Genomic DNA, 24128 nt, shown 5'->3' with positions numbered 1-24128 from the left:
CCACTCCTGGACAAGCTCACTGAGGGGAGTGAGCCTCTAGGTCATACACTATCCCAGGATAAGTGCACAGGCATTGTGGAGACAAGTAATTGGTTCCCCATTAATCACTCCATCCCTTCACATGGTTTAAGAATAGGTAAAGACACATTCACATATGAAGACAATGTTCCATTCTGTCCTCTTCCCTTTCTGATATTCTGCATAGCAACATTACCTGTATTAACTATTAAATGCGTTACCTGTATAAAAGACACCTGTCCACACACTCAATCAAACAGACTCCAACCTCTCCACAATGGCCAAGACCAGAATGCTGTGTTAGGACATCAGGGATAAAATTGTAGACCTGCACAAGGCTGGGATGGGATACAGGACAGTAGGCAAGCAGCTTGGTGAGAAGTCAACAACTGTTGGCGCAATTATTAGAAAATGGAAGAAGTTCAAGATGACGGTCAATCACCCTTGTTCTGGGACTCCATGCAAGATCTCACCTCGTGGGGCATCAATGATCATGAGGAAGGTGAGGGATCAGCCCAGAACTACACGGCAGGACCTGGTCAATGACCTGAAGAGAGCTGGGACCACAGTCTCAAAGAAGACCATTAGTAACACACTACGCCGTCATGGATTAAAATCCTGCAGCGCACGCAAGGTTCCCCTGCTCAAGCCAGCGCATGTCCAGGCCCGTCTTACTGGTTGGTAGGTGATCAAATACTTATGTCATGCAATAAAACGCAAATTAATTACTTAAAAATCATACAATGTGATTTTCTGGATTTTTGTTTTACATTCTGTCTCTCACAGTTGAAGTGTACCTATGATAACAATTACAGACCTCTACATGCTTTTTAAGTAGGAAAACCTGCAAAATCGGCAGTGTATCAAATACTTGTTCTCCCCACTGTAGGTAAGTAACATATCTGTAAGGTCCCTCAGTCGAGCAGTGAATTTCAAACACAGATTTCACCACAATGACCAGAGAGGTTTTCCAGTGCTTCACAAAGAATTGGTAGATGGGTAAACACTTTTTTTTTATAGACATTTAAAATCATTTTGAGTATGTTGAAGTTATTAATGACACTTTGGGTGGTGTATCAAAACACCCAGTCACTAAAAGAGATACAGGCCTCCCCCTAACTCAGTTAACGGAGAGGAAGGCAACTGCTTAGAGATTTCACCATGACGCCAATGGTGACTTTAAAACAGTTACAGAGTTGAATGGCTGTGACATGAGAAAACTGAGGATGGATCAACAACATTGTAGTTACTCCACAACACTAACATCAATGACAGAATGAAAAGAAGGAAGCCTGTACAGAATACAAATATTCCAAAACATGCATCTTGTTTGCAATAAGGCACTAAATTAACATTTGGCAATGAAATTAACATTATGTTCTGAACACAAAGTGTTATATTTGGGGCATATCCAAGACAACACATCACAAAGTCTTCATATTTTCAAGCATGGTGGTGGCTGCATCATGTTATGGGTATGCTTGTCATCGGCAAGGTCTCACTCAGTGAGATTTTTTTTGGGGGGGATTAAAAAAAATAGAATAGAGCTAAGCACAGGCAAAATCCTAAAGGAAAACCTGGTTGTGTCTGCTTTCACCAGACAAATTGGGAGACAAATTCACCTTTCAGCAGGACAATAACCTAAAACACAAGGCCAAATATACACTGGAGTTGCTTACCAAGATGACAATCCTGAGTGGCCTAGTTACAGTTTTGACTTAAATTGTCTTAAAAATCTATGGCAAGACTTGACAATGGCTGTTATGCAGTGATCAACAACCAACTTGACAAAGCTTGAAGAATTAAAAATAATAATAATGTGCAAATATTGTACAATCCAGGTGTGCAAAGCTCTTAGAGACTTACCCAGAAAGACTCACAGCTGTAATCGCTGCCAAAGGGGATTATACATGTTTTGGCTCAGGGGTGTGAATACTTATGTAAATTAGATATTTCTGTATTTAATTTTCAATACATTTGCAAAAATGTCCTAAACATGTTTTCACTTTGTCATTATGTGGTATTGTGTGTAGTTGGGTGATTTAACAAAAATCTAACACAACAAAATGTGGAATAAGTCAAGGGGTATGAATACTTTCTGAAAGTACTGTGTATATATACAACGTTTTTGAGTAAAGGGTTATTTAATCTCATCCAAAGAACCAAACGTTTCTATATAGAACCCCAAAGAACCATTTGTTTTCTAGGAGTGTATATGCCAAAACCATTCCAACTCAGAAATGCTTATTTGTAACATACTTAATTACCACTTTTTGGAAGGAAAAGGATTTCACTCATACTGTAATTAATTATAGGTCATATTTCAGGTCATGCTACAGTTACTTTAAAATGCTTGCTAATCCACAGAACAGAAAAACAAACCGAAGTGTAAACATTGTCAATGCAATAACTCTGATGCTGCATGATCTTGTCAACCTCTTCTGTATGTGTGTTTGTCTCTTTGTTTGTTCCAGGCATCAGGACCTGACTGTCCTAAAGTCCATGCTGTCCTAGGAGGGGTGGACCCAGATGTAGATTCTGTGGCTTCAACACTTTGTTATGCCTATTTCCTCAACCAGGTAATGTGTGGGGACATGTTCACATGTGCATGGTATTTATGTATGTGATATGTGTGTGTGTGTGTGTGTTTGCATGTGTCTGTATTGTAGCCTTTGTGTACTTGTTTATGTGTTGGAGGTTGAGTTTACGTTTATTTTTGTGTCTTGTATTTGTACTTTCTGTGTGTGTGTGTGTGTGTGTGTGTGTGTGTCTCTCTCTCTCAGAAGGAGCGATCAGACTGTGTGTATGTCCCGGTCCTGTGTGGTCAGAAATGTGACATGGGGTTGCCGGGGGAGACAGTGCGGTACCTTAAGAGGGTTAGGGTGTGTGAGTCTGCTCTGCTGTGGAGAGACGACATCAAACTACTGCAGCTCCACCACAGAGGAAAACTCTCCCTCACTTTGATGAGGGACGATGTGCTCGACAGGTACACGCACACACCCACATATGCGCACACACACAGAATTGATGGGATAAATCATGTGGGTGATATTTTGCGTGTGTTTGTACATTTGGGTGTCTGTATTGTCTGATGTGTGTGTTAGATGGTATATTATGAAAATGTGTGTTTATTGTTTCAGACAGGCCCTGAGGGCTTTGTGCAGATGTAGTGTAATGATCCCCTCCCCCTGTCTGATCCAGCTCCGACTATGAAGCTCTGGAGTCCAGCATCCTCCGAGTGGTCCATCACCACAAGCAACGGGCAGGAGAGGAGGGGGTGTTGTCCATGGCGATGGTGGTCGCCAGGGAGATTCTTCAAGAGGCAGTGGAGCCGATCTGTGCACCGCTGGGGGAGCTCTTAGGAGGTGAGGGCCGATGGCGCCCCCCTGGGGGTAATGGGCCGACGCAGGACACACACAAAGAACCCCGATATGACTCGGTTAACACCCACCAGGAGAGAGGGTATGTGCATGGCCGAGGGAGGGGAATAAAGAGTAACAAGTCATGACATCTAGACAGAAAGAGAATAGAAGAAAGAGTGTCAGAATGTGTACATGTGCGTCTGCCTGTGTGTGTTTCTTTCAACCCCTCTGGGTTGCTGGGTTTGTTGTATTTGACACTTTAAACACACCGTTATGATTCACTACCTCTGACATGGCAGGTGTGTGCGTGTGTGCATGCATGAGTGCATGGTGTGTGTGTGTGTTCTTCCCCCTGCCAATAAATCAGTCAAACAAACAAGCAACCAAGCAAGCAATCTTGTTGTTCTCCATTGCGTATCCCTATGTCTTAGCTGTGATTTACCGGATTATGTGTGTGTGTGTGTGTGTGTGTGTGTGTGTGTACGTGTTCTGTGGAGGAGAGAACAACTGCCCCCTCTCATTGAAGCCATGAATTTCAAGGCCGACCGAGGTACTGCAGGCTGTTGTTTTCAGAAAGCAGGATATCCCAGTTATAGTGAAAGGTAAAATGCCAATCTTCTAGGGCAATATTTGTGTAAATAAATAAAACATTAGGAGACAATCATGGTACCAATAATTGCTTCGATTACACCAAATGTATGTCCTTGAACCATTAAAATTGCACACAGAAAAAGGTTATTAGGATGATTTCGCTGCTACTGGCAGCCTGCAGTACCCCGGTCAGCCTTCAAGAAGAGGCAGCACTGAGCTAATCTGCAACGTCACTTCCCCCGAGTGGCTCAAACTACGCATGTAATGTCTTGAGAATCCCCCGCATGAGACGCCATCTTAGCAAGCTGAAACCGACTTCCCGAGCTTCAACTGTGCCGTTGAGTCGTCACATAGGAATGAACGGCGTGTGGTCATCGACGGCGTTGTCCATTCACATACAGTCAAGGGTGCTGTGCTTTACGGAGCACAGCACCACCCAACAGCTCCTGAGTGGGATGAGTTGAACTGATGTCACTGACATCACTTTGTGAGAGTACCTCTGTATGATATGATGGTCTTGATGCAGTGTCCCTGAGATATTTGCAGCCTGTACATTTCTCCCCCGGGTGGTTTCAGTGCCATTTACAAACATAATAGGACGACATGGTCTAATATAACACTAATGACTGACTATCGGTTTGTTTTTGATGCAGCCTGTGTGTGTTTTCTCAGAGGCCCTGCGGCTACAGTCAGAGGTGATGTGGATCCAAGTTGGCCACTGCTCGGTGGACCTGGAGGAGCTGCTGAGGCCATTGGAAGAGAGAAGCAGCATCTCCCCCTATGATGTCACAACCGGTCCTAACGCTGGCGAGGCCCAGTTTCAAGGTGTGTGTTTGCAGCTGGCTGGATTGTGTCTGCCTGCCTGCGGCGATGTAACTCATGAAGTGGACAATTGAATTAGGGCAATGGAGTTGGACTTGAATTGGAGTTAGGCTGTTTGGGAAATTGTAAAAGATATAGTTGGAATTCAGAATTGAATAAACATGAATTCAATGACATGTACTTTGTATACACTGAGTGTACAAAAACCTGCTCTTTCCATGACAGACTGACCAGGTGACTCCAGGTGAAAGCTATGATCCCTTATTGATGTCACTTGTTAAATCCACTTCAATCTGTGTAGATGAAGGGGAGGAGACCGGTTAAAAGATTTTTAAGCCTTGAGTCAACTGTCATGGATTGTGTCTGTGTACCGTTCCAGAGGGTGAATGGGCAACAACACAAAATATTTAAGTGCCTTCGAACGGGGGTATGGTAGTAGGTGCCAGGCGCACCGGTTTGAGTGTGTCAAGAACTGCAATGCTGCTGGGTTTTTCACGCTCAACAGTTTCCCTTGTGTATCAAGAATGGTCCACCACCCAAAGGACATCCAGCCAACTTGACACAACTGTGGGAAGCATTGGGGTCAACATGGGCCAGTATCCCTGTGGAACGCTTTCAACACCTTGTAGAGTCCATGCCCTGGCGAAATTGAGGCTGTTCTGAGGGCAAAAGGGGGTGCTATTCAATGTTAGGATGTTTTGTACACTCAGGTTTTTTAAAAATAATTTCACATTTGTATCGATATATTTGTATCTGCAGTATAACTGGACTGCCTGTGAATTTAACAGTGACATTACACATACAGTGTATTTCTAATTAATATTAGGCGGCTTCAATTACTATTTACTTCTTCCAAACGTGTACTCCTATTGGTGAAAAGTATGTGTGTGTGTGTGTGTGTGTCCTCGTTGCAGGAGAATATCGGTAATTGAATTGAATTAGTGGTATTACAGGGAGCAGACATTTGTTGGAATTTGTGGAATTGACCCCAAACCTTGCAATCTATACATTGTGTGTGTGTGCGTGTGCGTGTGTGTGACAGGTTTGGACATAGAGCAGATGTTTCTGAAGGAGCTGAAGGAGTTCTCTGATGGGGAGCTGACCATGTCTTTCACCACTGTGCCAGTAGATCTGGAGGTAAGATCAAAGGTCATTAGCAAAACAAAACTAGAAAAGGAAAATAAACACATTTTACCATTTGGTTAGCCTGATATAGTTCTTGTGTGTTTACAGTAAAATTGTGTAATAAAATGTAATGCAAACAATGCTCTAATACAACTTGACTGGCAAGCCGAAGGAGTCCGAAGCAAAAAGTTGTAGCTATAGTGCTTTTAAAATAGAAGTGATGACACAACAAAGAAGCCAAAACTTTCATTTGGTGTCAGGTAGAGCATTTCAGTATTTCTTTCCCCATTTGACTTAATCCTAAACTTTTTATGGCAACTTTTAATGACACAGACTTTTGCGTTTTTATGGGACCCTCTGTGTTCTTTTGCATTGAGATGTTATGGAAATAGGAGCCTAAATACGTGTGTCACAGCCAGGTGCACCACACTGGGCTCTGCATTTTAAACCCCTACCTGTCTAAACCACTTCCACTTCTTACTGTGGAAACTAAAAGCCACAAGGGAGCTTGGCTCGAGACCTTCTCTATCTCTATTTCTCTCTCTGTCTCTCTCTGTCTCTCTCTCTCTCGCTCCCTCCCTCCCTCTCTCTCTCTCGCTCTGTCTCTCTGTGTCTCTGTCTCTCTCTGTCTCTCTCTGTCTCTCTCTCTCTCTCTCTCTCTGTCTCTCTCTGTCTCTCTCTCTCTCTCTGTCTCTCTCTCTCTCTCTGTCTCTCTCTGTCTCTCTCTCTCTCTCTCTCTCTCTCTGTCTCTCTCTGTCTCTCTCTGTCTCTCTCTCTCTGTCTCTCTCTCTCTCTCTGTCTCTCTCTGTCTCTCTCTGTCTCTCTGTCTCTCTCTGTCTCTCTCTGTCTCTCTCTCTCTCTCTGTCTCTCTCTGTCTCTCTCTGTCTCTCTCTCTCTCTCTGTCTCTCTCTGTCTCTCTCTCTCTCTCTCTCTCTCTCTCTCTCTCTCTCTCACACACACATAGAGGGTGCTTCCAGACACCCGCGTGTTTGTGCTTTTGTATCCCTCCCTGCTCTCTCTCCACTGCAACTTCTAATGTGTCTCTCCAATTCATTTATTATTTCTTTATATCTTTTTCTTTTCCAAAGCCATTTTTCTCCCCTGCTGCCTGGCGTGCGATATTAGGGTATGTGTAAAATAAATGATGTCTATAGCTGTAGGGGTAGCTCTGCCTCCCCCGGAACTACCTACGTCTAAGGAACATTAAACATCATATCCTCGTTTAGCGAATAAATAACCGTTCATTTGAATGGCTTTGTGCGCTGGACTTCTGTGCATATTTTACCAGCCCAAGGAGAGGGCCCATTAGGGACTTAATATAGAATAAATGGCCAGGGGCGGCGGTGGAGCCAGCGGACGCGCGACTCAGCAGCGTCATGGTGGGTTACTAATGACCTGCGAGGGCTCCAAATGAATCCGTTATATGCATGTCATTTGCAGTATGTATATATTTATATATTATTTTTTAATTGTGTTTGAGAAGAACAAAACGCTAAGCACATCATTTAGGTTTGCCTTAAATGCGTTTCAAAAACTAAATAAATTAGATTCAATTAGCCCATAATGGAGTGTGTGTGTGTGTGCCTGTTCTTTAGTGTGTGTGTTTATCTTTGTGCATGTGTGTGGGTGGGTGGGTAAAGAGAGAGGGATTGGGGATTTTTACCAGTGCTGTGGAAGCGATTTGTAGCGCTGATTGTCTTGTTAGCACAAGAGTAAGCCCCAGAGTGTGTTGGGTATAAGTACTTATGTGGATAGATACATGGACAAATATACATCAGTCTGCCTGTATGTCGTGCGACAGTGTTGTATAGAAGAGAGTGAGGAAGTAGGGGTTAGCGAGACGGATATCAATCCATAAGGAAGACCGTTCCAATCCACTGTCTCTGTCTCTGGTGGGTCTAGATTAGTAATACATTATTATCATTCAGACATCTGTACACCTGTCTCTGTGTCTGTGTCCCTGTCTGTAGCACTCTACCAATGGATCCGTGTTGGTCACACTTTATTTGGATAGTCCCCTATAGATGATCTACAGATGCTCAAACTATCAACCAACTATCAACCAACTATCAATGAGGGCGACTCTGTTGACGTGCAGCAGCTGTCTAGGGTTAGGTTAGGAGTTACAGGGGTTAGAGTTAAGTTAGGGTTAAGTTAGGGTTAAGTTAGGGTTGGGGTTAAGGTTGGGGTTAAGGTTAAATTAGGGTAGAGTTAGGGCTAGTGGATAGTTAATTAAGATGTTGTTCAGTTAGTTGACCATCTACTGAACATCTACAAACCATCTATTTGGGACTATCCAAGTAAAGTGGTACCGACTGTGTCTGTGTTTCTAGGTATTGCCGTGACTGTATGTTCGTCTCTGTGAATGCAGTCTCTGTGAATGTAGTCTCTGTGCTTCTCTGACTCAGTGTAAGCAAAGCGAGGCAATCAGCCCTAAGTGCCTCTAACTTTCACAAAAACCCATTTACCAAAATGGGAGCATTTATTTATTATTTAGCAAATTGACTTGTTGCTAATCTTCTTTGGTGGAAAAACAAATAGCGATTTCTCCCACTCTTCAGGGTGATTGAGCCATCTGGATCACTCTCTCTCTCTCTTTATCTCTTTCTCTCTCTCTCTTTTCCACTTTCTCTTCTGTAGTAATGAAGTTACTTGTATAAGTTACATTTCGGTAACTTATACACGTTTAATCCAGTTTAACCAAGTTCCAAGTTTTGTAGAGTAGAACGTTCCTAAACGTTCTTTCCTTACACAAATATCAAAACAAAACCAGCTTCCATTATCCTACAAGTAATACTTAAAACAGGGGTCTTCAACCTTTTCTTGACCAGAGACTCCTCCCAGGCCAACCGGCAACCCAGGGACCCCCATCATACATATCAGGTAAATGATAATGGCAAGGAGAAGTAATCAACATTTGTAAAATAATAGATTTGGTAGATAGTTTTTCATAATTGTTTACCTCCCCACATTATACTTATAACAACATAGCTTATTAACTATAAAGGTAACTCCAAACACATTGTTGATAAGAGCAGCTGTTTAACAATTTTTAACAGGGGTTAGCCAAGAAATGTAAAAAAACGTGTTTAATTATTATTATTATCATTTTATTTACAATATTTTCAGGGACCCCCTGCAGTACCTCCGCGGACCCACGGTTTTATACCCCTGACTTAAAGGCACATTTTATGACATCTTAATGTTTTTCTTCCTTTGAGAGAAGTTACAGTCGGGTCCAAAATGATCAAAAAAAGATTATATAAAAGAAACCAAATATAGAGCTATATTGTATGTAGAGAAATACAATTATTCAGAGAAAGAGATTTCGTTTAACAAGTAATCTTTTTTCTCATAAAGATAGGACGGAGTCAAAAGATTCTTGTAAATAAAGTAAAAGAATCTGCAGTAATATTCTATTTTTTAATCTCAGTTTAAGGAACTGCATAGTGGCCTTCCATGGCTTCCTGTTTCACTGGGGTATAAAAATGAGGTAACACACATGTAAAATCCCTTTGTCATCCATCACCATGGGAAAAGTCCAAGAGCTCGCAAACGAAAATAGACATGGTTGTTGACCTTGATAAGACAATGGGTTAAAAAAAGAAGAAGAATATATACCACTTACCACTATTAGGGCAACACCTACGAAGTTTAAAACCGCTAGAACAGTGGTAAACTTGCCTGGTATTGGACGCAAGTGTATCTTGTCCCCATGCACAGTGAGGAAGATAGTTCGGGAGGCAAAGAAAAAGCCAGAGGCCAAAGTTGGAGAATTACAGAACTTGGTTGTATCTTAGGTTCACCAAGTCTCCAGATCGACAAGACATATCCCCATGCACACATCAACATCCACAAAGAAATAGTTAATTGACCAATCAACATTTTGCATTCGCCATCTACACCTGTGGTTTGAATTGAAGAAGGCAGTCGATAAGCTTAGACCAAAATTTGTCTACAATCTGGAAAGAGGCTCAGTGACGGTATCCTCGCAAGGGGAGTTTGCCAGAGGATTGAAAACAGGTTTCATAATTATTGGCACCCCATCTTAAAAAATAAATCATATTATTTATCAACACAATCTCTCTCTCTGAGCAATTATATTAGTATAAAATAATACAGTATAGCTCAGTATTTGAATGATTTATTTCATAGTCTTTTTATATCATATTTATCAAGGGTGGCAATAATGTTGGACCCAAGCTAATACATGCCACATAGTTTTTCATTGTCAACATGTTTATTTTTCATTGGTTAACATTTTAAAAGAATATGCCTAAACAGAACAAATGGAAGGCTGACAAATATTAGGAGATGCAGGGTCTTGGTGTTTTCTGCTAAGCTAACGGCAAGCCCGGTAATTAGCCGCGGCAGATGAAGCGTTGGTTGGCGTCGGCGTGCTGGGGAGTTGATGAACTGTAGGAGAGATAGAAGCCTGCAGCCACGTGCATAGAGACGTTACCATATTCATGAGAGAGAGAGAGAGTGTGTGTGTGTGTGTTTGTGTAGACATGCCAGTTTGTTTGAATGTGAGTTAGACATTTATTTTGTCGTGGTTTTACCTGCCATTTTAGCTGGGTGCAAAGATTGTGTGCTATGTTTGTAGTTGGGTATTTTATGTCAGTGTTTTGTGTTTGTGTTCCTGTGTATCATCATTGTGTTTGACTGGGTTAGAGGGTATGTTAATGTTGTTTGTCATCCGTCTCCGAGCCCTCCTGTTTGTTTATGCCAGGCCAGTTTTACCCAGCACCCCTTGCAAATAATTATCCGTGCTAATTATGGGCCTGCAGTCACGGAGCTCTAAATGCCTTTCTGATGAGATGGGATGAGGGATAGCAGGTGCAGGGCGGCCCTCCCAGGGACTAAGATTGAAGAGTAGGCCTCTCTCTCTTCCTCCCTCTCCTTCTCTCTCCTTCCTTCTCCCTCTCTCTCTTCTCCCTCCTTCCTCATCTCTCCTTTAGGTCAAGCAGGTGATGGTGTCAGTTTGGGACCCAGACATCTCTACCCCCCCCAAACAGACAGAGCCTCCAGGGCCCGTTTTCATAAAGCGTCTCAGATTAGGAGTGCTGATCTATGATAAATTGTCTTTTAGATTGTAATGAATGTGACTAAATGGACGGGGGGGGGGGGGGATCCTAGATCTGCACTACTACTATGAGATGCTTTGTGAAATAGGGCCCAAGTTTCAAGTTTTAATGTCACATGCACAAGTAAAGTACAGCCTTTCTTGCAAACTCAAAGCCCAACAATGCAATGATCAATAACAATGTAATACTAGAAAAACAAACACGAGAAATAAGAAGGAATATGAAGAACACAATAAGTTTGGAAGCGTACTTTATACAGGGTCAGTTACAATACCATCTTTACAATGTCCAGGGGGTACTGAAGTGATGGAGGTAGATATGTACAGGGGGTAAGGTGACTAGGCATCAGGATGTAAGATAAACAGAGTAGCAGCAGCTTGTATGTGAGTGGGTGTGTGTGTAGAGTCAGTATAAATGTATGTGCTTATGTGTGAGTGAGCAGATGATGGAGTGAGTGTGAATGTGTAGTGCCCTGTGAGTGTGCATAGAGACAATAAATACACACCACCTGAAATAGAAGCCCTGGATGGCAGGGAGCATGGCCCCTTTGTAGCGCCATGCGATCGAGGTCGGTGCTATTGCCATGCCAGGCAGTGACACAGCCAGCCAAAATGCTTTCAACGGTACAGCTGTAGAACCTTTTGAGGATTTGAGGGCCCATGCCAAACTTTTTCAAACCCCTGTAGGGGAAGAATTGTTATTGCGTCTTCTTCACGACTGTGCATGTTTGTTCGGACCATTTTAAGTCTTTGGTGATTTGGACACCGAGGAACTTGATGTGGATGGGGCGTGCTCGCGATACTTCCACCACACTGGAGTTAGCACACCAGTTGATGTAGAGGCAAACCCCTCCCCCCCTCTTTTTGCCCGACTCCACTGTCCTGTCACTGTCCTGTGAATGGAGAATCCATTGAGTTGGATAGCCATGGGGGGCATCTTGTTCAAGAGCCATGTTTCAGAAAAGCAAAGAATGTTGCAATTTCGAGAGTCCGATTGGGTAGCAATTTGCGATCAGACGTCATCCATCTTGTTATCGAGTGACTGTACATGAGCCAGTAGAATGGAGGGAAGAGGTGGCCGGTTCTTTGCTTAATCTCACCAGGATCCCCCTCTTGCCTCTGGCATTTCCTTTTGGCTAGCCCGAGAATTAGAGAGAGAGCCCAGGGCAGATGAGTCGAAGTTGAGTCCGCAATTGAGTTAAGTAACTGCTGATCTGATGTTCAAAAGTTTTTGTCGGTTGTAAGAAAAAAATTACGGATACATTTCGTGAAAATAAAGTAAAAATAAACAACAAACTAATCACAAAATACCAAAGTTGGGTCGGAACTTGCAAAACGACAGACATCCAGTACGGTGGCCTGTAAGGTCTGTGGATGATGAATCAGGAAGGAGCGCCATGTCAGATCAGGCCTAATGTCAGAAACCGCAACCAAATCTCGTGCTAGCTAGCTACTGTGTGACAGTCTGTCACGAGAGATTAGATGAAGCCTGACCAGGACACCAGTCACATCGGTCTTTGAAAAGACAAGGAGTGTAGCCTATTTCATAAGCACCCTATGCTTGCTTTAGAGATATGATATGACCAAATGACTATACTTTTAGTTTTAGTGTATGCTTCCGTGTTTTAATGTTTGTAAGTATGTGGTCACGGCTTGCTCACTAGACTCATTGTGCCATTGTTTGAGACATAGCCCTCCCTTTGAGTTGCTTTGGGCAAAAAGGCCAATGGTGGACAAGTAAACCAAAAAAATGCATCTGTAGATTACAGCCCCAAACTTTTCCCTTGTTGGGTTAATCAAGGACACGGAGCAGAATATGCGGTAGACATTCATGCGTATGTCGTGTGTCAAACTTTTACCCCCCCCCCCCCCCCCCCCCCCCCCCTCCCCCCTCTACCCCCATCCAGGCTGTCTCCCAAAGTTCCACAGAGTTGTGTGTGTGGAGCGGATGGTGTCAGCTCGCTCCTTGCCACTCCATTTGCTGTAGCTGTACTGCTGTGATCACAGACAGACGTATAAATCAAACCTAGCTTGATGGATTCATCAGGGCAACGAAACGATCGCCTCAGAAGAGTGCCGGAGCTCTCTGAGCATCGTGTTTCTGACAGAAAGGGTATGCAAAGAGCCTAAATGGATGAACGGTTGATTAATTCTTTGCCAGAGATGTTGTCGACAGCAGGAAATGTGTTTTGCTTTGACTGTGTTTGTATGGGAATTTACACGCGTAGGGCGTGAGTTATGGAGCACAAGTTTATACCTAAGGCTATTCTGCATAATGATGGCAGGTTGGAGAACTTGGAGGAGCCACTAAAGACTTGCTACCTGTGGAGCAAACACAACTAGACAGTAAGAGGAGGGAGGGAGGGAGGGAGAGAAAGAGGGGGGAGGGAGGGAGGGAGGGAGGGAGGGAGGGAGGGAGGGAGGGAGGGAGGGAGGGAGGGAGGGAGGGAGGGAGGGAGGGAGGGAGGGAGGGAGGGAGGGAAAGAAGAGGGAGGGAGAGAGAGAAAGAGGTGGGAGGGAGGGGGGAGAGAGAATAGACTAGAGAATAAAGGGAAGCTAAGAGGCAGAGAATCTGAGAAGAAGAGAGGAAGGGAGTGAGTTGAACACAGAGAGAAGGAACAGATTATCAAGAGAAAGAAGGAAAGGCATTAGCTATGTATGGCTAGACCTCCCATGTTCAACTTGTTAATCTAGTTACATTGACCAAAATATTCATTATTTGTAATGATATGAATAGTATTCAAGTGTTTTTATTGAGACATATTTGATCCTCTACATTAGTGGGGTGGGGTAAAGGGAGGGGAGGAAAGCAAGAGGCTCATACAGTGGTTTGAATAGGTGGAATGACTGAGGAAGGTGGGGGTGAATCTTCATGGGGGGGGCTCTTAAGAAGTAACTCAGACGTAGATGGAAAGTTTAGAAGATGTGGTCTGTGCTTTTAGGCAATGCTATCCTGAGGTTAGTAGGGTCTTTCCACGAATAGAAAATATTTTTGGCAGTGTAATTTGTTAAAAAAAAAGCAGACAAGATTCATTTAAACTAATTTTAACATTTTGTCTTAAAAAAACGTGTTTTCTCATCTCAAGATCGTACCATAGTAAGTGCCAATAAAGTCCCATTACAGTAACAGGGTTGACTGTAACAGGGTTGATTTTAAATCGGACATAAATCCCTTTTTTGACAGGGGGAATGGAAGTGTGTTATGTGCAACAGGGAGGGGCAATTGAATGCAAGCTTCACAAAAAAATACTTTATTGTTAACATTTTTAGCCTGTCTGTCTATTGGTAACAAGAGTTGATGTTTTATGCTCAACCTGCTCTGTTTTCCGCCACAAAACACCAGAAAATGGGCAAGAAGAGTAGAACCAGCTCACCTGCGTTCACACTGATTTGATGATTATGTGTTCAATGTTTTGAGAGTTCAGTTCACATAACAGGGTTGACCTTAACATGAGGGACAGATGGATCACTTATCACATGAAATAAATCATCATCTTCAGAAATGACTGTCAAAGCAACGACTTAACTAGAGCTTTACAATGATGGTGAAAAGGTTGGAGACATTTTGGGGTTAAAAGTGGGTTAACATTTTCCTAGGTCGGAAAAAACATGACGAGGGACATATCAAAATGCAGATGTTTTTACTCATGTAAGGCTTTTTATTGATAAAAAAAACAATTCTGTGTTCAGAACACTTTATGTAATATAGCAGACTTTAAAATGTCAGTATTGGTGCACAATTTCAACTTAAAATATCAAAGGGATGTACAAAATGTACTCTATTCGTGACCCAGTAAGTGAAATTGTAGCTGATTTGGGGATGTTGGGGGGGCTGGGTATGGGGGGGATGTTGGGGGGCTGGGGATGGGGGGGATGTCGGGGGGGGGGGGGGTGTTGACTCATGTTACAAACAAATGGTAGACAGACTGTGGCTCTGCGTGTTATCTGGAAGATTTGTGCTTCACTTTCTCTCTATTTTTCATGTGTGTGTGTGTGTGTGTGTGTGTGTGTGTGTGTGTGTGGTGTGTGTGTGTGTGTGTGTGTGTGTGTGTGTGTGTGTGTGTGTGTGTGTGTGTGTGCACATATCGGTATCACTGTTTGCGTAATTGTATTCACGAGTAGAGTGTGGTCATGTAATATACACTGTGCGTGCCGCTCAATCGCACGTGTGTGTTCATATAAAGTATGTGTTCGCGCATTTGTGTGTGTGTGTGTTTTTGCCTGTGTGAGTGAGTGAATATGTGTGTTTTTAACAAAGCTGGGGAGGCCTCATTGCACTCATCAGGATATCACTGGTGAAAAATGACTGTGTCGCCGGGGTGACAGTTGTGTGTGAGCAGATTGATGGGGCTCTCCCTGACAGCAGCCATATTGTGCAGGGGGAGAGCTGAGAGAGAATCCATGTGGCCCTCATCCACGCAGGTTAATATTGACTCAGCCTGGGCAACACCATGCCTACAGCAGCCATCCATCACTACTACTGGGCCTTCCGCACCCCACACAGGCACAGGCACAGACCACACAACTCATGACACACATTCGCGTACACACACACTAGCTCAGGTGCGCGCACACACACACTTGCACAAACATACACATAGAAAGTACCAGTCAAAAGTTTGGACACACCTACTCATTCAAGGCTTTTTCTTTATTTTGACTATTTTCTACATTGTAGAATAATTGTGAAGACATCAAATCTATGAAATTACATATATGGAATCATGTCGTAATCAAAAAAGTGTTGAACAAATCAAAATATATTTTACATTCTTCAAAGTAGCCACCCTTTGCCTTGATGACAGCTTTGCACAATCTTGGCATTCGCTCAACCAGCTTCACCTGGAATGCTTTTCCAACAGGAAGGAGTTCCCACATATGCTGAGCACTTGTTGGCTGCTTTTCCTTCACTCTGCGGTCCAACTCGTCCCAAACCATCTCAATTGAGTTGAGGTCGGGTGATTGTGGAGGCCAGGTCATCTGATGCAGCACTCCATCACTCTCCTTCTTGGTAAAATAGCCTTTACACAGCCTGGAGGTGTGTTTGGGTCATTGTCCTGTTGAAAATCAAATGATAGTCCCACTAAGCGCAAACCAGAAGGGATGGCATATCGCTGCAGAATACTGTGGTAATCATGCTGGTTAAGTGTGCCTTGAATTCTAAATAAATCACCAACAGTGTCACAAGCAAAGCACCCCCACACTATCACACCTCCTCCTCCAAGCTTCACAGTGGGAACCACACTCTGCGTCTCTCAAAGACACAGCGGTTGGAAGCAAAAATCTCATATTTGGACTCATCAGACCAAAGGACAGATTTCCACCGGTCTAATGTCCATTTGCTTGTGTTTCTTGGCACCAAGCAAGTCTCTTCTTCTTATTGGTGTCCTTTAGTAGTGGTTTGTTTGCAGCAATTTGACCATGAAGGCTTGATTCACGCAGTCTCCTCTGAACGGTTGAAGTTGAGATGTGTCTGTTACTTGAACTTTGAAGCATTTATTTGGGCTGCAATTTCTGAGGTGCAGTTAACTCTAATGAACTTATCCTCTACAGCAGAGGTAACTCTGGGTCTTCCTTTCCTGTGGCGGTCCTCACGAGAAAAAGTTTCATCATAGCTCTTGCTGGTTTAAAGTAATGATGAACTGTCGTTTCTCTTTGCTTATTTGAGCTGTTCTTGCCATAATATGGACTTTTTAAAAAACCAAATAGGGCTATCTTCTGTGTACCCCCCTTACACATCAAGAAGGAAAGAAATTCCACAAATGAACTTTTAACAAGGCACACCTGTTAATTGAAATGCATTCAAGGGGACTACCTCATGCAACTCATTGAGAGAATGCCAAGACTGTGCACATGTGCATTAGCTAGTCACTTCCTATACTGTGTTAAAATAGTTACATTTTATAAACTGCTTCCTGTGTCTCAGGACACATTATAACAGTTTCTCTCCAGTCTAAATTGTTATGCCAGACTGAGTTTCTTTACACATATCTTTCATGCAATGACAATACTTATTTAAACAATATTTGGTCATTTTCAAAAATCTATTAAATTCATGTAATCTTTTTCTCTTTATATTTGATTTAAAGTAGTGTTTTTTTAAATTGGTTGACAATTTCCCTGTTTTATTCAAAGTTATATTGACATAGTTTTTTTGTTGCAGGGGTGTTATCTAAAATAATACAAGTGTGTTAACTTATACGCCATTGTAAAAACAAACAACCATCATACAACAAATGAAGTGATTAATCTCGCTATTTGTTTTAAACTGTAACACTTTTTTACACTTTTTTTTTAATAAACATTGTCTTAGAAATTAGGGATGCCATAGCGTTGTTGTTAATCATTGAAGAGAAGAAAAAAAACATAGATGGGGGAAAAAAACAAGCTCTCTTGACAAACAAAACCATTAATTAATGCAACTTTCTCTCCATCAATCACCGGGGCTGTCAGAGAATTACCATAAGCTGGGAATGTTGGATGTGTTAAGAGCAAACAGTTAATTTTCAAACAATAAATCATCAAATGTCTCTTTACCCCTCTCTGTGCTCTGACTGCTTCGTCTCTCATAAAAACAGACAAAGGCATTATTAAAAGCACTTTTGACTCGATGCACAAAATGAGACTGAACCAAAAAGTTTTTATGTCAGTTTAAGTGGAGGTCAGTTTTTTTAAGTGCTACAAAATGGTGACAAAAGTCAATATCTCAAATAAATGTTATGACAAAGTCAATACCTCGAGTAGACCATAACTATAAAACTCGGAATATCTGTACATACTGTATGTGTAAATATATATGAAAATAAGAGTATCTATCAAAATATAGCAGATACGAAACCTAACACATATCTTTGGTATTTTCATATGACAACCTAGGACTGGAATGCTCGCCATGGCCTGGTTGGGGAGTTGAAGTCCTTCTGTCATCACCATGGTTATGAGAGTCTTGTCATAGTCTCATCTCGCCAGAGTGACCCTCGCCATCCACGCCAGCAGGTGGCAGTGTACTCCGAAAACTCTGACATTCTCAACCAGGTACGTGTTCTTTTTACATCAGGCTGCGCGAGATAGATAACACAGGAGGTTGTTGGCACCTAAATTGGGCAGAACGGGCTTGTGGTAATGGCTGGAGCGGAATTAATGGAATGGTATCAAATACATTCCGGACATTATTACGAGTCATCTAGTACACACATATACACACATCCCATAATAGAGACATACATTGCCTTCAGAAAGCACTCAAGGGGTATGACTTATTCCACATGTTGTTGTGTTACAGCCTGAATTCAAAATGGATGGAACAGATCTTTTTTCTCACCCATCTACACACAATACCCCATAATGACAAAGTGAAAACATGTTTTTAGAAATTTTAGCAAATGTATTCAAAATGAAATACGGAAATATCTCATTTACATAATTATTCACGCCCCTTTGCTATGACACTCCAAAATGAGCTCAGGTGCATCCAATTTCCTTTGCTCATCCTTGAGATGTCACTACAACTTGATTGGAGTCCACCTGTGGCCAATTCAATTGTTTGGACATGATTTAGAAATAAACACACCTGTCTATATTAAAAGGTCCAACAGTTGACAGTGCATGCCAGAGCAGAAACTATACCATGAAATCCAAGGAACTGTCTGTAAATTTCTGAGAGAGAATTGTGATGAGGCATATATCTGGGGAATATATAAAACAATTTCTAAAGTGTTGAAAGTTTCAAAGAGCACAGTGGCCTCCATCATTGGGAAATTGAAAACATATGAGGCTACCCAGACTCCGCCTAGAGCTGGCTGTCTGTCCAAACTGAATAACCAGGCAAGAAGGACCTTGGTCAGGGAGGTGGCCAAGAACCTAATGGCTGAGATGGGAGAATTGGCCAGACGGAATCCACTCCTGAGAAAAAGGCATGACAAAACCCCTGGAGTTTGCAAAAAGATACTTGAAAGACTCTGAGATCATAAGGCAAAAGATTCTGTGGTCTGATGAGAGGGCAATGGCCTGAATGCAAAGCGCTATGTCTGGGGAAAAAACACCTGTCTAACACCATCCCTACCATGAAGCATGGTGGTGGCAGCATCATGCTATGGGGATGCTTTTCAGAGGGAACAATGAATGACGCCAAATACAGGTGAATCCTTGATGAGAACCTGCTTCAGAGTGCAAACAACCTTAGACTGGGACGAAGATTTACGTTCCAACAGGACAATGACCCCAAGCATACAGCCAAAGCAACGTTGTAATGGTTTCTAAACAACAATGTGAATGTCCTTGAGTGGCCCAGCCAAAGCCCAGACTTGAATCCCATTGAAAATCTGTAGATAGACTTGAAGATTGCTGTTCACCGCCGCTCCTCATCTAACTTAACAGAGCTTGAGAAAATCTGCAAGGAAGAACGGGAGAGAATCCCCAAATCCAGATGTGCAAAGCTGATAGACATACCCAAGATGGCTCAAAACTGTAATCACCGCCAAAGGTGCTTCTACAAAGTATTGACTCAGACTTATGGAAAGACTTATGTAATTGAGATATATCTGTATTTCATTTTCTAAAATAACAAAACAATGTTTTCACTTTGTCATTTCAGGGTATTGTGTGTAGATGGGTGAGAATGACTTTTTGAATCTGTTTTGAATTCAAGCTGTAACACAACAAAATGTGGAATAAGTCAAGGGGTATGAATACTTTCTGATGGCTCTGTGTACACACATTACCTACCAGAGAGACTAACGCAAACATAACTTAATAGAGAGATATGCACACCAATCACCTAGTAAACAGATACACTGCCAATGTGTTTGTGTATATGTTGGAAATCATATAAAACATTGACATTTGAAAGTGAAAAAGTGAATCACTTGTATTGAACATTTTTGTTGAAATAACATCAAAATGGAACAGATGTAATTTTGTCCTTGGCTCTGCCAAAGCATTTTTTATACCATGCTGTCATTCCACTTGTTCCGGTTCTGTTCCAGATCTGCTGTGAGCTGGAGGAGTCAGTGAGCTCCTCTCTTAGGCTGGAGCCTGTGGACTGTCCCCAGGGCTCCCAAGGGTCCCTGCAGCTCTACCACCACAAGACCCTGGCAGACTCACCTCGAGGTCTGGGACCCCTGGTCATGGAGCTCCTCAAGGAGTTCATGGAGCGCCGGTGCTGCTTGTTAGCCTGCCCTCCCACTAGCAGGACCTCCTCCACGGAGGGTGTGGCGGGCAGCGCCCCACTGTCCCAGGGCTCCTCGGGCTTCACCGACATGTACGGCTCTGACGTGGAGAGGCCCGAGGGCCCCATTGCCGTGGCGATGCCTGGTGATGTGGGTGCTGACCTGGTGAGCCCGGACAGCGGCCTGGCAACCATCCGTAGCAGCCGCTCCTCCAAGGAGAGCTCCGTGTTCCTAAGTGATGACAGCCCGGTAGCCGAGGCGATGGCTGGGGGATTCCTCCTCAACCCGGCGCTCGGGTTCCCCTCTCTGTCCCCCATCCCGCATGAGAGGAGACACTCAAGCAGGAACAGGAGCGGCGAAAACCTTGAGCTGTTCAGCTTTGACCCACTGCACTGCAGTAACTCGTCTCCACCTGCAGAAGATGCAGTGCTGCACTCCTCTCGAGGTACAGGAGGCCATGGCAGCTCCAGCCTGTCTGAGTTTGATGAGCTGAGCATGGTGGATTTCTACACCCCTGATTCGTCAGCTGGGCATGGAGGATTGGTAGGAAGCGACTTGATTGGGGGAGGAGCTCTGATGGACCAGAGCATGAACAGGGTCCCTCCCACTCCTGTCAACAGCCTTGTGGGTAGCAGCACTCACAGTGGCACAGAGGTCCGCTTCTTTCCAGAGGACGTCGCTGAGAGAATCAACGGGCTGCAGCACAAAGAGAGCGTATCCTCGTCAGAGGCCTGGGATGACTTTGCCTTGGATACGAAAGGCTCCACCTCGGATGAAGCCAACACGTGGAGCCTGACAGAGGCTGGGTATGTCTGCACAGATTGTCCTAACCCTGACATTGATCTGGAGGGACTGAGAGAGGACGAGGGCAGCGGAGGTGGAGGAGGAGAAGGAGATGTGAGAAACACTAAGCTGCGAGAAGAGAAGGATGTCTGTTCCAAACCAGTGGAGAGACAGCTCACTCTTGTGAATGAGTACATAGAACCCTACGACACCTGGAACCCTGACTCAGGTTTCACAGAACCATGGCAGCCGGTGACACTGGACGATCTGCAGCTCACTCCTCCGGACGAAGAGAACGGAGAAGGGAAGCTCCTCAAAGTCACATCACGTGCACGCTCTTCTGTGGTAGGAAAAAAGCGAGCATCTCTGGCCCCTCTCACGCCAGAGACCTCGAAGGAAGAAGAGGATGGTCTAGTCAGGAAGGCCACAGAGCTGGACTTCTGGACCTACTCAGCCCAGAAGGGATTTCTCAAATCGGACAGTGCGACCAGCGCCACCAGTGTCACGACCCTGTCCTACCCAGAGTCTCTGGACCTATGGAACATGACAATCCACGAAGACAGCCAATCCACACTCACTACCCCAGACATGGCCGATCTATCCGAGCGGTCGGACTCCTGCGGGCTCCCTGCGCTGGGAACATCCTTGGAGAGTCCACTGGGTGTGTCTAGTGAGGGGATGGACATGTGGAACACCACCATACAGGAAGACAGTGCTTCCATGGCAACCAGTCCGGAGGTCGCTGGGACTGGGAGGGAGGAGCTTGCTGGCATGGAGCCCTGGGAGGCGGAGCCTGGGACAGACCTAAGGCAACATGAGGGGGAGGGAAGATATTCTGAAGAAGCCTCACAACTGCAAGAGAATGTAAAGAGGCAGGCCCAGAGAGTTCAGATAGTCATCAATGGAGACGAGGGAAAACTATGTCCCCAATCAGGGCATGATGATCACATGATGACAGAGAATCAAATTACACAGGATCAAATGTTGGGGGACATGCTCATCCCCGCCCCAAACATGGTGATGTCTACCTCTGAGTATGATAACGTAGGAGGAGGAGGCATCTGGAGTCAGCCCTCCTCCCCTGATCTCCAGGCCAGCCCTAGAGCAGACACTACTGAGCTGATCCAAGGTCAGTCCAGCCCTTTTATAGCAGTGCTAAAGCCAGAATCAAGTGGAAGCACCACTGAACATCAGACGTCCAACAGTGATTGTAGCGGGTCAACAACGACAGGCATTGAACAGTTGACTTCCACTGGCAGACAGGTGTTCCTGTTCGACGGAACCTCTGGACTGGGCCACGGGACCAGAAATGGGATGCTTCCAGTTCCAGGGGGGCCCTCTGTGAAGAGCGAGTATGACAACAGAGGGCAGGGATCTGAGGCATCTGAGGGCCCCGATTGGACAGAGGACCTGAGTAGCCATTCCCCATTTGTGCTGGTGGATGATGGCTCCTCCCCCACAGAGGATGACACCTTACCTCTGAGTCACGGGGAGGAGCCAGTCACTGAGTTAAACTTTGACCAGACATGGAAAGACCCAGCCACAACCCAGACTCAGCCCTCTGCATCCCCAAAGCTTGACAGTTGGGACCACCTATCAACCCCTGTTTTAAAAGCCGGTGATTCTGAATCACCACCAAATGGCGCATCATCCCTCCAATGGACTACTAAGGTGATCTATCCGGATGGGGGACCTCATCATATGGAAGATAGCATCCATAGTGTTCCTATGTCACTGAGCTCCAGCTCAGGGGAAAAAGACAGGCTCAAGCCCAGCCCAGATAGCTTTCCTCCCGGGAGCAGCGAGGATGTCAGGTCCAACTCAGATGGCGAATCCTCATCAGGCCTGGAGATGGACTACATCATCGTGTCGGGGACAGTCAGAGAGAGTGATAGAGAGAGCAAGGATGATTATAGAGAGAGGAATGTAACCAGAGACACTGATATTGGCAGCAGGAAGGGGTCTAGATCCTTAGAGACATATAGCATGCTCTCTTATGCGGCTACTTTACTCCAATCCGGGACAGCCACTCACAGACATCACCAAGACAAAAATGAGCTAAATAGGCGTGATCGAACACACATAGATATCCACAGCCCATTCTGCTCAGACGCAGGTGACAATCCTATTTCGCCTATTCCCACAGATGAAGACCACTCTACCCAAGCCAACGCAAATGGGATTGGCTTCTGTCAAAGCTCGCACACAACCAACCAAAGGTACTCCGAAACAGCCGCCTCTTATCTTGTTAGCCCTCAAATCCAAGTAACCACAGAGATAAGCGGCTGCGGCCAATCGGATACCAATCGGCCAAGCCTCCACCAGTCAGAGATGAGAGTAGCGGGCCTCGGTAGTTCGGACTTGGATGATGACAGCTATGATGGCCAGACGAATGCCAGAGTCGTAAAAAGCAGCAGCGCCTCCCTGAGATACCCAGCAGAACAACACTTCCTCAAAGCCAGGGAGGAGGTCTACGTCCACTCTCAGATCTCTCTGGAGGACTCGGACGAGGGCGGGCTCTCCCCCTCCGTCCCCCCATCTCCCTCTCAACGGAGCCAGGGCTGGGGCTCTCTGCCGAGGGAACAAGGCGACCAGCAGCGGCATCACGCCATCCCCCAGTCTCCCCTCCCCCTCACAGACAGCTCACAGTCCCCATTGGGGGACAGCTCATTGATGGGCACTCCCGAGAACCTATCAGGTGGTCCCTCTCCTGTCCAAGAGGTGGGGCTTCCGTTCTCAGGCGACCTCATGGACAAGGAGGAGGAGGAGTTTGGCATGAACCCTCCCAGTTGGGACACAGGTGAGGAGATGGAGAAAGGAGTATGTGAGGTGATACACAGCCACGCCCATGCACCAAACCCTGGGCCTACCGCTGAGCTACTGGAGAATAGTGAGCACCTGAGTGGAGGTCATTTCTCAGAGGATGGTGATAGACTGACAGCACAGTCAATGATGGAAAGGTTCTCGCAGAATCAGGTTGAATTTGCAGCTGAGCAACCAATGAGAAATCAACCCCGAAGACCTTCACAGGGCCTTGAAGACCTGTTAGTCAATCATAAAATGGGAGGTGGTGGAGATGATTTTGAAGAAACGGACTCATCCTACCTGGGGTAAGTAATATCTATAAAGTAGCACACCGTACAATTCTTTACATAAATGAGAGTTATGGTGTTT

The 24128-nt window shown here is 44.5% G+C and overlaps 1 protein-coding gene across 4 annotated transcripts in view; it reads left to right on the top strand.

Annotated features, from left to right (window-relative positions):
* Window positions 1-24128, top strand: part of LOC109895679 (protein prune homolog 2) — a 49445-nt gene that overhangs the window by 10148 nt on the left and 15169 nt on the right. For all 4 annotated transcript variants that reach the window (XM_020489575.2, XM_020488532.2, XM_031830336.1 and 1 more), the window contains exons 2-8: window positions 2493-2597; window positions 2802-3004; window positions 3220-3383; window positions 4644-4796; window positions 5836-5930; window positions 17881-18039; window positions 19989-24064. In XM_020489575.2, coding sequence (XP_020345164.2) covers window positions 2493-2597; window positions 2802-3004; window positions 3220-3383; window positions 4644-4796; window positions 5836-5930; window positions 17881-18039; window positions 19989-24064 — 4955 coding nt within the window. The remainder of the gene's footprint in view (window positions 1-2492; window positions 2598-2801; window positions 3005-3219; window positions 3384-4643; window positions 4797-5835; window positions 5931-17880; window positions 18040-19988; window positions 24065-24128) is intronic.

Source organism: Oncorhynchus kisutch, linkage group LG8 (genome assembly GCF_002021735.2).
Source record: "Oncorhynchus kisutch isolate 150728-3 linkage group LG8, Okis_V2, whole genome shotgun sequence".
Classification (NCBI taxonomy): Eukaryota; Metazoa; Chordata; class Actinopteri; order Salmoniformes; family Salmonidae; genus Oncorhynchus; species Oncorhynchus kisutch.
Note: the sequence above shows the minus strand (reverse complement) of the source record. Positions and strands in the feature narration are given on the sequence as shown.